This window comes from Bubalus kerabau, chromosome 2 (genome assembly GCF_029407905.1).
Source record: "Bubalus kerabau isolate K-KA32 ecotype Philippines breed swamp buffalo chromosome 2, PCC_UOA_SB_1v2, whole genome shotgun sequence".
NCBI lineage: Eukaryota > Metazoa > Chordata > Mammalia > Artiodactyla > Bovidae > Bubalus > Bubalus kerabau.
In genome coordinates, this window is record NC_073625.1 from 198646527 (window position 1) to 198662541 (window position 16015).

A 16015-nucleotide genomic window follows, 5' to 3' on the forward strand; every position below is an offset into this window, starting at 1 on the left:
GACTCCTCACCATCTCTTTCTCGCTGTGACGGGGGTGGTTCCTTCACACACGTTTCAAGAAGCTCCCACTGTGTGATGAGCCCCGAGCTGGGACTCAGCCGCACCACCAGGCCCAAAGCAGAGCATCCCGAGCCATGGGGGTGTTTCTAAGCAGAAGGACCTGTACATCCAAAGACCATAAACCTCGAAACCTTATCAGTCATCTACTTCTCAGTGTGAATAAGCCCACCAGAGTCTTAGATGGGAAGTCTTCCTAGAAGGGAAGCGTGGACATGAGGTCTTACTGGGAGCGGGGGAAAGGGGAGAGGAAAGGAGCACAGTAGGGCAGGCAGGGGGCGTCCCCAGGTGAGGAAAGGTAAGTTAAAATGCTCTAGAGGAACGCTACCATTGGCTGGGGACCAAATTCTGTTGCCTGGCAACATAAAAGGCCTACTCACGTTGACAAAACTGGGAGCAAGAATACTCTGCTATCCATCAACTGAGAAGCCAGTCACCCTGCTGCTCCCTCCGAGGGAAGGCCCATGATTTACAGGAGGGGGCAGAGAAGACAGAAGAGAAAAAGAGGAACGTTCAAGGAGGCGTGTGGTTTCAGATTCGGTGCAGAACTCCACCCCGCTGGTCTGCGGCGACAAACCACAACTGTCTGCTTCGAGCGGCACTTACGGGAAGGGGGCAGGCCTCAGTGAAAGGCCACTAAAGAAAAAGGGACAGTCCCCGGGAAGTCCCCCTGACCCACCAGGCGTTGGGGGACAGCGCTCTGGGATCACAGCTTGCCACCAGCCCCGATCCTGGCTTCCCGCCGCCCTGCCCGGCAGGAAAGAGTCAAACGCAGGTAGAGATGGTTCTCGAACCACAGGAGAGAAAACCTCAGATCAGGCCCCGCCCACCCAGCCATCAGCCAGGGGAGGACATCCGTCCGTCCATCCGACCAAGGCAAGGGCAGGTCAGCAGGAAGGGCGGCAGCTCCAAGGGGAGTGGAGGGGGTGGACCCTTCCCAAGGGAGCCTGGAGACCCGCTGTCCATCAGGAGTCTTCACCCTGGGTCAGGGGGGCCGCCCCTCCTCCCCCCACCCCCCAAACCCCATCCCGACAGGAGAGTCGAGGCTTCCCAAACACAGCTGCTCCTTCCCCAGAATCAGCCACCAGGACTGCAAGGCAGGACCTGGTCCCGCGGGCCCAGGAAGGTCAAGGGCACACCCCCCGCCTGCTGTAAATCCCCAGCCCCGTCAACCAGCCCTCAGCCCGGGCGCCCAGGGGACGCGGTTCCCAGGACCTGACCCGCAGCCACCCCATGGGAATGTGGCCAAGGACGTCAGTGACCCAGACCTCCTCACCCGGGCCCCCGGGGAGCGCTGCCCACCCCGGGAAGACACAGGCTCAGCAGAAACACAAGCAACGAGGAGCCAGGGAAGCAGGACGGAAGGACACTGGGGTCCCAGCAGGGAGGGAGTTTCAAAGGGCCCGACGGTTGGCAAAGGCCCCACAGTTACCCCAGGGTGGCAAGGCAGCCCTGCGAGTCGATCGCTTCTCTTACCTGCTCCCCCTGGGATGTGCCAGGCTGTGCTCACACCTGCCAACCATCCCTAAATGCTGTCGAAGCGTCAGCAGTGGCCTGCTGCCAGGAGGAAGGAGACTAGGGTTCAAATCTCGGCTCCTCTCCACGGGGCCTGTGGTCCGGACACTCTCCTTACCTCCCAGAGCCTCAGTCCCTGTCCCCCCGCTGCCTGGCAAACCTGAATGGCTGCGATGGGTTCATGCCCATAAGTGACCCACCCCTGGAGGCCTGGGAGCCCCGTAGATCCTAATAAAGGGGGGCTACGGGAGCCCCTGATTCACCCAACTTCTCTAAGCCTCAGTCTCCTCCTCTGCAAAATATGTTTTTTAAACGTGCTACCTGGAGCTTGCGCAGCTCTTGAGAAAGGGCCTGGGGTACAAAGAGCATTGCAACTCACCTTCCCCTCCTCCCGCTGTCCTGGACCTCTGACCACACACCGTCCTCCAGGTAAGTGTCCCCTCCATGCTGCTGACGCCCAGCCCCCACCATCCAGCCATCTCATCCTCTGTCGTCCCCTTCTCCTCCTGCCCTCAATCTTTCCCAGCATCAGGGTCTCTTCCAATGAGTCAGTTCTTCAAATCAGGTGGCCAAAGTATTGGGAGTTTCAGCTTCAGCATCAGTCCTTCCAATGGATATTCAGGACTGGTTTCCTTCAGGATGGACTGGTTGGCTCTCTTCACTGTCCAAGGGACTCTCAAGAGTCTTCTCCAACACCACAGTTCAAAAGCATCAATTCTTTGGCACTCAGCTTTCTTTATAGTCCACCTCTCACATCCATACATGACCACTGGGAAAACCATAGCCTTGACTAGATGGACCTTTGTTGACAAAGTAATGTATCTGCTTTTTAATATGCTGTCTAGGTTGGAACTTTCCTTCCAAGGAGTAAGCATCTTTTAATTTCATGGCTGCAGTCACCATCTGCAGTGATTTTGGAGCCCCAAAAAATAAAGTCAGCCACTGTTTCCACTGTTTCCCCATCTATTTGCCATGAAGTGATGGGACCAGTTGCCATGATCTTCATTTTCTGAATGTTGGTTGAGCTTGAAGCCAACTTTTTCACTCTCCTCTTTCACCTTCATCAAGAGGCTCTTTAGTTCTTGTTCACTTTCTATCATAAGGGTGGTGTCATCTGCATATCTGAGGTTATCGATATTTCTCCCAGCAATCTTGATTCCAGCTTGTGCTTCATCCAGCCCAGCGTTTCTCATGATGTACTCTGCATATAAGTTAAATAAGCAGGGTGACGATATACAGCCTTGACGTACTCCTTTTCCTATTTGAACCAGTCTGTTGTTCCCTGTCCAGTTCTAACTGTTGCTTCCTGACCTGCATACAGGTTTCTCAAGAGGTAATTCTCCACCTAGGGAAGGTCTTCTGCAAACAAAGCCAATGTCCAGATTTCCCAATAAAGAAGACTACAGTGGGACTAACACGGGAATTCAGGGTACTTGCCAGTTTCCTCTCATCGAAAACGTGATTTCCCTGCCGTTCAAGGTCCCCAGCGCTCACCCATCCCTTTGGGCTTGGAGGGCTTTCCATCAGAAACAGGTAAGGTAGCTGCCCTCTTCTTGTCCTCTGCCAGATTTTATCTTCACAAGCAACTGAGTTCTTACCTGCCCTGCCTGGCATCACCCTTTTATCTGCATCTTCCACATCCCCTGCCAACCAGCAGAGGACTGTTTCCTCCTCTACCCATAGGGCATTTTTGAGGGTGGTGGTGGTGTTTTTGTTTTGTTTTTTAATGTAGCAGATTCACCTTAGAAAGATATTATTCGATAGAAAAATACATCTGGGGCAATAACTTACATTCTTTTTCTTTCATCCAATGCTTTACATGAACTAACTTATAATCATCATGCTAAACTGCAAAAATGGCCGTAATCCTTTGCAGGTGCTTTACAGATGGAGATTATCTTTTCCCCACCTCTTGCATTTGGACTGGCGGTGTGACTTACTCTGACTAACAGTACATTAACAGATGTGATGCAAGCAGAGGCCTGAAAAGGGCCCCTTTCTGCTCCTGGGGTCTCAAACAGTCGGACCCGACTGAGCGACTTTCACTCACACTCACTCCCTTTCTGTTCCTAGAATCCCAGCACCATATGAAGAAGCCTACATTAGCCTGTGGGATGAGGTGCCTGTAGGCCAGCCACCCAATACCTCAGCTGACAACCAGCCAACTCCGTGACAGATAAAGCCATCCCAGGGGCCTCCCTGATGGTCCAGCAGTTCAGCATCTGCCTTGCAATGCAAGGGACACTGGTTCCACCCCGGTCCGGGAAGATCCCACATGCTACAGAGCAAGTAAGCCCATGTGCCGCAGCTACTGAGCCTGCGTTCTAGAGCCCAGGAGCCCTAGAGTCCGTCCTCCGCAACAAGAGAAGCTGCGGCAGTGAGGAGCTCTTACACTGCAAAGAAGAGCAGCCACCACTGGCCACAACTAGAGAAAGCCCGCCTGCAGCAAACCCCAGCACAGCCGAAAAATAAATCTTTTACAGAGCAACCAACCCCTGGCCAACCCATCAGCTGACTGTATACTCATGAGATCAGCCAAAAGCTGAGATCAGAAAACTGCCCAGCAAAAACATCAGCTAAATAAACGTATAAAGCCACTGAGTTTGGTTTGTTTCACAGCAAAAGCTAACAGATACACAACTCCATTTTTCTTTTCTCTTTTGACCACGCTGTACAGCATGCAGGGTCTTAGTTCCACGAGCAGGAGCAAACCCAAGCCACCTCCATTGGCAGCTGGGAGTCTTAATCAGTGGCTACCAGCGAAGTCCCTACAGCTCCATTTTAGAGATGAAGACATTGAGGCATGAACAGTAAGCAGCCTGCCCAGGTCCCACAGCTATTACGTGGTAAGTTGGGATTCAAAGCCAGGCAGTCTGGCTCGGAGGCCAAGCTTTGCCAGCTGTCCTACAGTTAAGTCAGCTAAGCTTCAAACATTTCCCCTCCCACTACCTCGCCAAAGGAGGTTAAAGGACTGGATGTGGGCCCCCTAAGTATAAAACGGGCAACTGTCAGCACTGAATAACCCTCACTATTTTGCATTTATGCTGCACTTCAGAGTTGCAAAGTCTCCTGACACACTCGAACCATTTTAAAAATAACAAAGGTGGCCTGAAGATCTGCGATCACAGGACTGGATCTGACTCACGGTAGGAAAATGAGCTGAATGACTAACAGTGTGGTCCACACACGCAGTGGAAATATTATTCAGCCTCAAAAAAGAGATGAAATTCCAACACAGCCTTCATGGATAAACCTTGAAGGCATGGTGCTTAAGTGAAAAAAAGCCAGTCACAAAAGGACAAATTCTTTACAAGTCTACTTTCATGGGGTACTTGGAGGAGTCAAGATCACAGAGAAAGCAGAATGGTGGTTGTCAAAGGCTGGGGAAAGAGCGCAGTGGGGAGTTATTACTTACAAAGTATGGGGCTACAATTTGGGAAAATGATAAAAGTTCTAAAGATGGACAGTGGTGAGGGCTGCCCAACAGTAAGAATGTACTTAATGTTACTGAATTGTACACGTGAAAATAGTTAAAATGGTAAAACCTATGCTAAATGCAGTTTACTGTAATTTTTCAAGAAGGAAAAATATAACAAGGGTTGGGACTGGCAGTGACGATATGATAGGCTTGGGGCCACTGTTGGACTATTTAGATCCCAAGGAGCAGAGGAAGCAAGAAACTGTCGTTCAGGGCTGAGTCACAGGGCTCCACCCCCTCGTCAGAATGTCCCGGTCACACACGGAAGGCTGGACGGGCTGGCAGATATGTCAAAGCCACCTTAAAGACAAGCTCTGGCTCACAGACAAAAACCCTCAAATAAATCAAAGTCTGTTTCCTGCCTCCGCTCAACCCAGGGGAAAAAAAAAAAGTGTCCTGCCTCCTCTTAGCAGAACCCAGATTAGGTTCTCAAGATCACAGGACTGGATCTAACTCATGATAGGAAAATGACTTGACATCAGGAACAATAAAGTCAGTGCAAATTACTGATGAGCAGACACAATTTCTAACGGCCCAACAACCACAGATCTCTGTAAACTCTTTTTGGAAAACCAAGCTGTATAAGTCTTTCCCTTTATAAATCTCCGTTGTTCCCCTGAGACTATGGATGGATGGATACGAGCATTCCAGACATCATAAAACCATACCACCGTATTATCTCTTTATTTTCAAGAAAAATTGTGTGTGTGTGTGTGTTAGTCGCTCAGTCATGTCTGACTCTGAGACCCCATGGTCACCAGGGTCCTCTGTCCATGGGATTCTCCAGGCAAGAAAAAGGACATATATAAATATTAACAGAATGTATAGGGACTTATTTTCTTCTGAATTTTCTAAAATTTTTTTTTAAATGAAGCCTAAGGTCACACGGGGGCTCCCCAGGTGGCTCAGTGGTGAAGAACCCGCCTGCAACGCAGGAGATGCAGGTTTGATCACTGGGTCAGGAAGATCCCCTGGAGTAAGAAATTGCAACCCACTCCAGTACTCTTGCCTGGGAAATCCCATGGACAGAGGAGCCTGGTGGGCTACAGTCCATGGGGTTGCAAAAGAGTCGGACACAACTTAGTGACTAAACAACAATAACAAGGTCACAAAGGGATTCCATCATCAAAAATTATCTTATTTAAGTCATAAGAGGGGCTTCACTGGTGACTCAGCTGGTAAAGAATCTGCCGGCAACGCAGGAGACCCCGGTTTGATTCTTGGGTCAGGAAGATCCACTGGAGAAGGGATAGGCTACCTACTCCAGTATTCTTGGGCTTCCCTGGTGGCTCAGATGGTATAGAATCTGCTTGTAATGTGCGAGACCTAGGTTCAGTCCCTGTGTTGGGAAGACCCCCTGGAGAAGGGAACAGCTACCCACTCCAGTATTCTTGCCTGGAGAATTCCATGGACTGTATATAGTCCATGGGGTCGCAAAGAGTCAGACACGACTGAACAACTTTCACTTCACTAAGGCTGAAGGACACCTCCTAACTCTCATGGTCTGTGACCATCACTGTTTCACTGTATTCAGATCACTGTTGCCACAGCGATGAGGACGCTGAGGCTCTGCAGGTGCCTTATAATGCACTCTTGGAGGAGATGCTCTGAAGGCATCTCTGACACCATTGCCGCTACACACAGTCAGAGGGGCTTGTAAACATATACAGGAAGGGGCGGAGGTAAGAGCAGAGGGAGAGAACAGGGAGCCCCACTTCGCAGCAGCTGGAGGCAGGCCCACCCCCTTCGCCACCAGGAAGGTCTGAGGACACGGACACACATACAGACCCGGCCACTGGGCCAAGCCCAGATGGCCCACCATTCGCAGAGATGAAACAAGGCACATCCGCGCCCAGCCTTGGCCTTCAAGGGCCCTGTCAGTTCCTCGGCTGGAGACCAACAAGGTCCCTGGAGGCTGAGATGCAGGGGTCACTTTGAGCCTTCTCTGCCCTTCTTCCTGCCCACTTGTAAGGAGGAAGGAATTTGCGGGGGGTGGTTTGCAGGCATAAAGCTGGGCAGGATTCCCTCGACATTCATCTTGGGCTCTGCCAGCTGATGGAGAGAACTTAGCCCCAGGGTCTGTACTGGATCATGAGGCCTGACAACTCCGCGGCTTGCCCACATGACTCAGTCATTGCGTGATCAAGGCTCTCACTGGCCAAGAGATGAGAGGGAAACGCAAAGCCACGATTCACGACTGGCCGGCAGGAGTGCCCACCCAATCCAGCTCCCCACTATCTTCTTCCATCTAAGAGGACTGGGGTGCAAAGAAAAGGGAGTGGTGTGAAATCTATTCCAGGTGTGTTGAAGCCAACTGGGGACTCACCCACCAAATCCGATTTGAATCAACCCAACCCAGATGGAGCCGGATTTGCCAGTCTGCTCACCTAGCCACATGGCAGGGGAGAAGCTGCGAGAAATGCAATAATCAAAAGGGAAAGCTCAGCATGCCAAGGTAGGGCTGGGAGGAACATCTGGTCAACCCCTCATTCACTTACTGGTTCATTTGCTCATTTCCTCAAGACTTGAACACTTTCTGTATGCCTCATTGCAGACATGGAAATGACCCAAGCAGGCCAAATTCTCTAAGTCTGGAAATTTCTCTAAGACCAAATTCTCTATGTCTGGTAGTGGGATTTCACTACTGTAAATAAGTAGACAGTAAGAGGTCACAGGGTGAGAACTGCTATGGAGAAAAGGCCTAACAAGGAACGGGGTTTGGGGTGATGGAGATGGTGGGCTGGCAGTTATCATTCCAATGTGAGCCCAGAAAGGCCTCGTTCATAGAAAAGAAAGTGAAGTCGCTCAGTCGTGTCTGACTCTTTGCGACCCCGTGGACTGTAGCCTACCAGGCTCCTCCGTCCATGGGATTCTCCAGGCAAGAGTACTGGAGTGGGTTGCCATTCCCTTCTCCAGGGGATCTTCCCAACCCAGAGATCGAACCCGAGTCTCCCACATTGCTAGCAGATTCTTTACCCTCTGAGCCACCATAAAGTATCATCTGAACAGAAACCTGAAGGAGATGGGATGGACCAGGCAAATCCTGCAGTTAAGACCACACACAGAGGGACCCGCAAGTTCAAAGACTCTGAGACAAGATGAGGTCTGGCATCAGCTCAGCCAGAGGAGGTCACCGCCCGTCAGCCAGGGCTGGCAACCCAAAGGGCCCACCTCCAGAGGCCCCTGAACACAGAGGTCCCTTCAGCAGTTCCACTCCAAAATCTCAGCGCTGGGGACCCAGTGGGGAAACTCCCAGTGGGGATGCCACTGCCAAGGGTCCAAGGGGACGCCTTCACAGGCCCCTGCAAAGTCCCCCAACAGCACAGGGACCTCTGTGGCCTCAAAAGGCCCAAGGATTCAAGTGACGGAGCCTTTCAGAAGAGAGGATTTCGTGCCCTCCTCAGGACTGACCCAATGTTTACAGTATCAGAAACGTCTCCTCCAATCTAAATAGAACCCTTCACACTACGAGGTCAAGACCACTGCCATCCTGGGATATGGGGGGTGAGACCCATCCCCCAGTAGGGGGCACCCTGAAGGCTGTGACACAGGGCACCCTGGAGGGGGGATGCCTCGGGGTGGGGGGCTTCTGGGGACTGGTGAGCACCTTCTGGAGAAGGACTTCTCCCTGGAAAGCTGCGGGCCTGGGTGGAGCACAGAGGGAGGAGGAGAGCAGAGTGGCTGAGACGCAGGCTTCTCGCAGGCCAAGGTGCCCAGGCCCTGTGACATCACACAGCCCAGGGCAGCAGGCCAGGGAAGGGCGGGTTTCAGGCTGCTCTGTCCAGGAGCCAAGGCAGCGTCTGCATCAGGTTCCAAGCAGAAAGCTCAGCTCAAGGTGCGGAGCTGCAAAACCCAAGCCTGCAGCGAGGATCTGGGCAGAACCACCAAACATCAAAGGGATCCCCAATGAGACGTCTGAGGGGTACCCGGAGCAGGGCCAGGGACAGGAATGCCCACGTCCTAGCCCTGGATCCTCCATAGCTTGTCTTATTGCATCCCTGGGGCTCCCCTTCCCAAGGACTACCCTTTGCCTGCTGCCTCCCCGCCTCCCAACAACACACGGTGCACACACAGAGGGAACTCTCAGGGGAACCCACCCTCGCTGAGCATCGGCTTACAGGCAGAGACTCGGGGAGGCAGCATCTTCCATCACCAAACACACAGCAGGGACAGGACTTCACTATGGACCAACTCCTGAGCCCTGGGGGTGAGCCAGCCAGCTCTGCCGTGTGTTGGGAACTCTCTTCCCTCCTGTTCCTGGAGCCTCAACCTGACCCCGGGAGGTCCTCACACCGCTGATGATCCACGGAAGACACCCTCTGAAGCCAGCAGCCCCAGCGGCTGCCCCCCTTTCTGGTCTCGGGTCCTTTGTCACCTGTCTGTGCTCTCGGGAAAAAGAACCAATGTTTTAAGAGAAGGAAACGGTCAGTTCCTCCCGAACCTGGAAGGAGAATTCGAGGGAAGGAATGTTCTTCCTGGGGCTGACAGGCAGTCACTAGGGAAGCAGAGGACAAGCCAGGTGTTCTAATCACAGCCTCCTGTCCATGTGAGCTAGCCTGGCCACTTGGGAAGTGGACCAGGTACCAACTCCAGCAGCAAGGCATTGCCCAGTGACCCTGCTCAGTCGTGTCCGACTCTTTGCGATCCCATGGACTGTAGCCTACCAGGCTCCTCCATCCATGGGATTTTCCAGGCAAGAGTACTGCAGCGGGTTGCCATTTCCTTCTCCAGAGAATCTTCTCAACCCAGGGATAGAACCCAGGTCTGCCACATTGTAGGCAGACACTTTACCATCTGAGCCACCAGGGATGTAATAATATATTATTGAAAGCTCAGTCACATCCGACTCTTTGATACTGGAGTGGGTAGCCTACCCCTTCTCCAGGGGATCTTCCTAAGCCAGGAATCGAACCAGGGTCTCCTGCATTGCAGGCAGATTCTTTACCAACTCAGCTATCAGGGAAGCCACCGGTGGGGACATCTAAACGCCAGCACCCACATGGCATTAACAGCACTGAGAGCGGGAATGAAGGCAGGCTGTGGGGTGAGAAAACAAGGCACCAACTCCAAACTCACCTCCTGATGAAGTCGTGGCTCTCCTGCACCCCGACCTTCAGCAGGGGGGCCTGGAGGTCAGAGGTGCCCACAGCACCAGGCAGGGCAATGGGCAGACCAGGTGCTTACCTGCCTTGCCACCCTCCGAGCCTCCCAGTAGGGCTTCGAGTCCTCCACGGCCTTGCCGATCTTCTTCACCAGCTCATCCAGCTTCACTGTCGCTTCCACCAGGACAGAGCGGAACTTCTGACGGATGTCCTGCAGACAGGAAATTGAGGACAGAGTTCAGGCTTAAGGAGCCTGCAGAAATCCACTTGACTTCCCCAGAAGCATGCCGAAGGGCCTCCACTCAACCGGGAAGCCTGTGCGTACAAGCCCATGTCAACAATGGCCCCCGACAGAATCTGGTGTGATACTGCAAGCGTCCCAGCACCTGTGCCGGCTGGTATGGCAGCCCCCGGCTGTACATGGCTACTGAGCACTTGACCCTGGCTAGCGAGAAGGACAGAAGGAGCTTTTCACTTAGTTCATTTTATTTAGATATGCTTAAACAATCAATGAGGCCATGACTACCGCATCAGACAGAGCGGGTTATACTGCAAAGCTCCATCCAGGGGAAGGTGCCTAACCTGGTCACCCCTGGCAGCTTCAGTCCATGATGATGGCAGCATTTGTCACACGCCCATGAGGTCCCCAGTCCTGTGACACGGTCAACACTAAACAGTGTGTGCCAATTTCCGACAGGCCAGATCCTGTGCTCTGCCTTGGGCTTGGTCCCTGCCTTCAGGACGCCTCCAGTCCGGGGGGTGAGAAGGGGATAAACACAGCCCATCCCCAGAGAGTGTGTGAGGATGAGACTGGCACAGCTGGCATGGGACCCAGGACCCAGAGCCTCAGCAGGCCAGGTAAGGGGGGGTGGGAGGCTCGCCCTTAGAGGGGGACTCATGGGGAGCTCCCAGGGGTACCATCTGCACAGAGGCCTGAAGCATGGATGGGAGGAGGGAGACACTGAGTCCAGAGCAGCAGCAGAGCCACGCCCACAGCGGAGGGGAGGGATCGGGCTGGCACTTTCCAGAGACTGCAGGAAGCTGGACGTCCAGAATGTGGGGAACGGCTAGAGATGAGGGCGGCCACCCCCTCCGGAGACACCACAAGCCATGTGGGCCTGGACAGGCATCGGGGAGAGGGGAATCAGGGGTGGGCGGCACCAGGCTTCACTGCACCATCAAAGTCAGGAAACCAGGTCCACAGAAGCCCCGAGGAGGAGAAGAATCACAAAGACAGTCTGGTTCCAGCTCTAGGAAGACACTGGAAGGGTTGGTTGGGGCTTCAGAGACCCAGGCCCCTCCACCCTTCCTCCCCCAGGGAGCTGGCCTGGCACGGCCACAGCCTGGGGAGTCCGCGTGTATCAGAGGGGCGATGTGGGCGCTGGGGGAGGAGGAACAGCACATGCTCACCAGCCGCGGGGGGGCCCCAAGAGCAGCCGGCCACCCGGCTGGTACACATGTGGGCGTCGCTGGCTGCAAAGGGGCTGCCTCACTATCTGAAAACTGCTTCTAAGCAGAAAATTACATGGACCTCATGGGTCACTGGGATAGCTCACAGGGGGGTCAGGAAGGCCCTGATCATGCCTAACTTGCTCTCCCCTCATTATTTCGCGCTTGGGCTTTCTAGGTGGGTTTGAAACATACGAACATGGCCTTTGTCTTACACAGAGCGTCTCAGCCCCTGGGCGCCCCATCCTGTACCCGTGGTCCCTCCCCCAAGTCCTGTGTCCTCATCATCGGAAGCTGCTCCGCCTTCCCTCTTCTCTGGCCAGGTCTGCAGTCACGTGCTTCAGCTACAGCTGCTGAGGACAGAGACAGAACAAGCTAGACTTGTCCTCCAGAGGACACGCCGCGCACGCGCGTGCGGGCCACCCGGGGACAAGCAAAGCCCTGCTGAGCTGCTGTCGGGCCTGACTTGCAGTCCGTGGGAGGCAACGTATTGGCTGCAGCTCCAGTCTTTCAGCAGAGACACGGAGCTAAACCGGGTTAAAGCTCTATCTGCAAGCTCCGATCCAGTCACTTCTTTACACATCGTTTTTATTACCTATAAAATGGTTCTTTTCCATCTCCTAAGAGCTAACACCTAGATCGGGCAACACAGGGCCCCCATTCCTACCTGGCAACCAGGGGCTAGAAGTAGAGGAGAAGACACCCCTTAGAGACAGTCCTTTCCAGCCCCGTGCCCTGTGCCTGAGCCACGCCCAGCCTGATTCACCCACTGACCTCCCCTCCCAGCCCTCGGAGACTTCTGATTGCCCAGAGCTACTCCTGGCACCAGTGACTGTAACAGCTGGGTGCCTAACAGCTAGCTCCTGGTCACACAGTAGGTACTCAATAAATGCACACAATGTCCCCCCACCCCCCCCCCGGCATAAAAAGAGACCCATGATTCTACAAGGGGGTGGCTCTGAGGGGCTGCTGACCCAGGGGAGGAAAACCTGCTTTGCAAACACACCCACACATACAACTGCATCTCCAGGCCACAGGTGGGAAAACCGGGGCCCAAATCAGCTGGCACGTGACCAGGGGCGGGTCACACTCTCTCTCTCCATCCTCTCTGGGAACTGAGAATTGGGCCCCAAACCAGGAGCCCACGGACCCACAGGCTTCGTGCCCTTGGCTGTATGCTATATACTAAATGGAAATTTTACATAATTTATCCATTTCAGGAAAACTCATATAATTTTATTTTAATTTAGATTCCAAATTCCTCGTAAAGAAACAAAAATTTTTTCTTTTTAAATCAAATGATCAGGCAACACTGGGCCCCTATTCCTACCTGGCAAGCACTGGTTAAAAGTGGAGAAGACACCCCTTAGAAATGGTCCTTTCCAGTCCCCAGGCCTTGTGCCTGAGCCACGCCCAGCCCGCTTCACCCACTGACCTCCCCTTCCCAGCCCTCAGAGACTTCAGATTTGCCCAGAGCTACTCCAGGCACCAGGCACTATAATATAAGCCACCTACCTGCGTGAAAGGCCATGCAGGGAACAGATGGCCAGTCTCCCATGGGGCAGACACAGACGCTTTTATCCATCCATCTATGCAGTCACTAACAGCCTTACCAGCTAAGGTGCTTCGGTTGCTCTTTGTTTTTAATTGAAGGACAGCTGACTTTCAGGGCTGTGCTAGCTTCAGGTATACAGCACAGAGATAGAGCTGTACCCACCTATCTCTTCTTCCCAGATCCTTCTCCATTCTAGATTACTACAAGATATTGAGTACAGTTCCCCGTGAGTGCCATGGGTGTGATCCACATTGTCCAAAGAGGGAAACTGAGGCACAGCGTGACCAGGGAGCCTGCCCAAGCTCACAAAGCTGGGACATGGTAGAGCTAAGACTTCACTTTAGACTTCCTCAAGTGGTAAATAAATAAGCACGATGTAGCGTGATAGGTACTAAAGACCTCAGTCTACACGCTGCAGCAGACACACACCCAGGACGGCCACACCCAGAGAGAGTCATCCCAGCCAGGACTTGGAGAGAGGGGGATTTCACCAGAGAGAGAGAAGAGGGCATCGCAGCTGAAGGACCAGCAGAGCCAAGGGCAGCAGATGGGAGGGCTGGCAGGAGGAAGGCCACGGGAGCAGCTCCCAGGCTCTGACCTCGATCCCACATGCATCGGGAGACAGGGTAGGTTTCTCGAGTGAGCCTCCATTTACCCACCAAGCGCCTGCTGTCAGTAATGCCTGAACACCACTCTGCCTCTTCCCTGGGGGTCCCAGGGTTAAGAATCCTCACTTACATCGCAGGGAGGGCAATGTATGATCCCTGGTCGGGTAACTAAGATCCCACAGGCTGTAAGACCAATAAATAAATAAATGGATACGGACAGAAAAGAGGGTTTTTTTAAAAAAAAGAAAAGTAAACCTCGGGACTGTGAACAGAACTTTCCAGGCCGCAACAATGCACACGCTGAAGGCTGATTGCAACTTGGTCCTGCCGGGAGGAAGGGGTGCAGGGCAGAGGAGGAAGGAGACTGGAGCCTCCTCTTCCATAGCGGCATGGTGGGGTAAGAACTGAAACGAAATGTCCAGAAGCAGCCACACAAAGCCTGCTGTTTAGAGCGACAGAAATAAATACCTAAATAATCAGCTAAAATTCGTTAACCGGATCAATTAAATTGCCTCTAAGAGAGAGAAAGATGGGGCTGGGGTGGGAGGATCAGATACTAGTTGGGAGGGGTTGTTTTGTCTTGTTTTTTGCCCTTTTTAAAATTTGTAGGAAATTATCACAGTGTTTTTGTAAGCAGAAGCATCCGCAGATCAAATCTGGGTTGGGGTCCCCACGTGAATCTGGCAGGCAGATTCAGGGACCACCAGCCTGGTCGAGCGTGTGACCATCGAAGGCTGCTGAGTCCAAGAGATATCAATTGACATTAGCGTCTCCCTCCATCAAAGAGGCTGTGCTGCCAGGGATGATGACGCAGGGTTGGCTGGCAGCCAAACAACAACAACTATTCATCCAAGACGTGTTAAGCGCTCAACACAAAGCTAGCCTTCTCCCTGATAAGAGAGCGGACCTAGTTCTTCCACCATTCCACAAAGGGGCACGGCTGTCCGAGTAATAATTCACCATAAAATCCCGAGGTGTGGGAGCCCACAAAACCAACATCTTCCCTGCCTACCCAGCATAACAGCCCTGATTTTACTGGACCTCACCCTGGTCTCAGAACTGATCGCATGCCTGGGCATCAGTACAGGATACTCCTAGCTTCAGTCATCATTAAGGGAGGGCACAGGACCCATCAGAACCAGTAAGATTTCATTCTTGGACTTTTCTGAAACTGTTAAGAGGAAATTTTTTGTACTGAGATGGCTGAGTAGATGGACTAAAAGCTGGAGCAGATGGCAGCCCTCTTGGCACAATGAGCAGAGAGTCCACCAGAGGGTAGGGCGGCAAGGAGTCCTAATGACGACACTTGGAGCATTTGGACCTAGCAACGCTTTACAGTCTAACCCTAAACTCCACTTCCCCCGAGCCAAAATGGTTCACACACAGACACACACAATCGTCACCCCTGCTTCATGTTTTAAGCTAGATGGAACTGGATTTCTGTCCTTTGCAACTGAACTAAGTCTCTTAAAAAAAAAAAAAATACTGAAAACTACTATATGCCTTAAGGTAGTCATGCTGATATACTCAGGGAGGGGAAAGTCAATCACAGTCTATAAAGTAGCAAAGTTCTGTAACTAAATACAGGTGATTGCTGGAGGGCTTCTGTAAAGCCATAGGTACAAGGAGCTTCTGGGGAACTTAATTCAACCTATTCTGTAGAAAGAATTTCTCTCTTTTTTTTTTTTTTCCAATTCATCTTAAAGCCAGCTGGCCACAACTGAACTTGTACTTTTTGCCTTATTTCCTAGTTCGAGAAAGGACTCCACCATGGCTTTCTGTCATCTACAATTACGAGCAATGTGTTTCCCAAGATCAGAGTTGGGGCTGCTTCCTGGGGTGTCCAGGGAGGAGAGCCAACTGTTTTCCCTGAACTAAGTGATCCACGGATAAGCTCAGAAGACATCTCGGGAGAAGGAGCAGACCTTTCACTGGTCGAGAAAAATAAGCCACACGCCGGCCAGGGCTGTTTACCAGCGGATTCTTTTTTAGATCAGCATCCGAAGGAGTTCTAAGCCATCCCTTGGCTTGGATGAGACCTCAGAGCTTGCAGTCTGAAAACTGTGTCACGTCCAGTAGGTGACTCAGACTGAGGGCAGTTTATCCAAGCGGAGAACTGAAGGTGGCACAGTCTCCCATGTGAACATGTCGGTGTGTTGGAAACACGGCCCTGGACCAGACAAGAAACCCCGCCACATGAAACCTGCACCAGGGCGCCCGGGAAGTGGCGGGCAGGCTGGGCACACCGGGG

General features: G+C 52.7%; 1 protein-coding gene across 1 annotated transcript in view; it reads right to left on the reverse strand.

Annotated features, from left to right (window-relative positions):
• The window catches only part of SH3BP5 (SH3 domain binding protein 5), an 81034-nt gene that overhangs the window by 40111 nt on the left and 24908 nt on the right, over positions 1 to 16015 (reverse strand). Inside the window, exon 3 of the mRNA XM_055569961.1 lies at positions 10235 to 10363. Coding sequence (XP_055425936.1) covers positions 10235 to 10363 — 129 coding nt within the window. The remainder of the gene's footprint in view (positions 1 to 10234; positions 10364 to 16015) is intronic.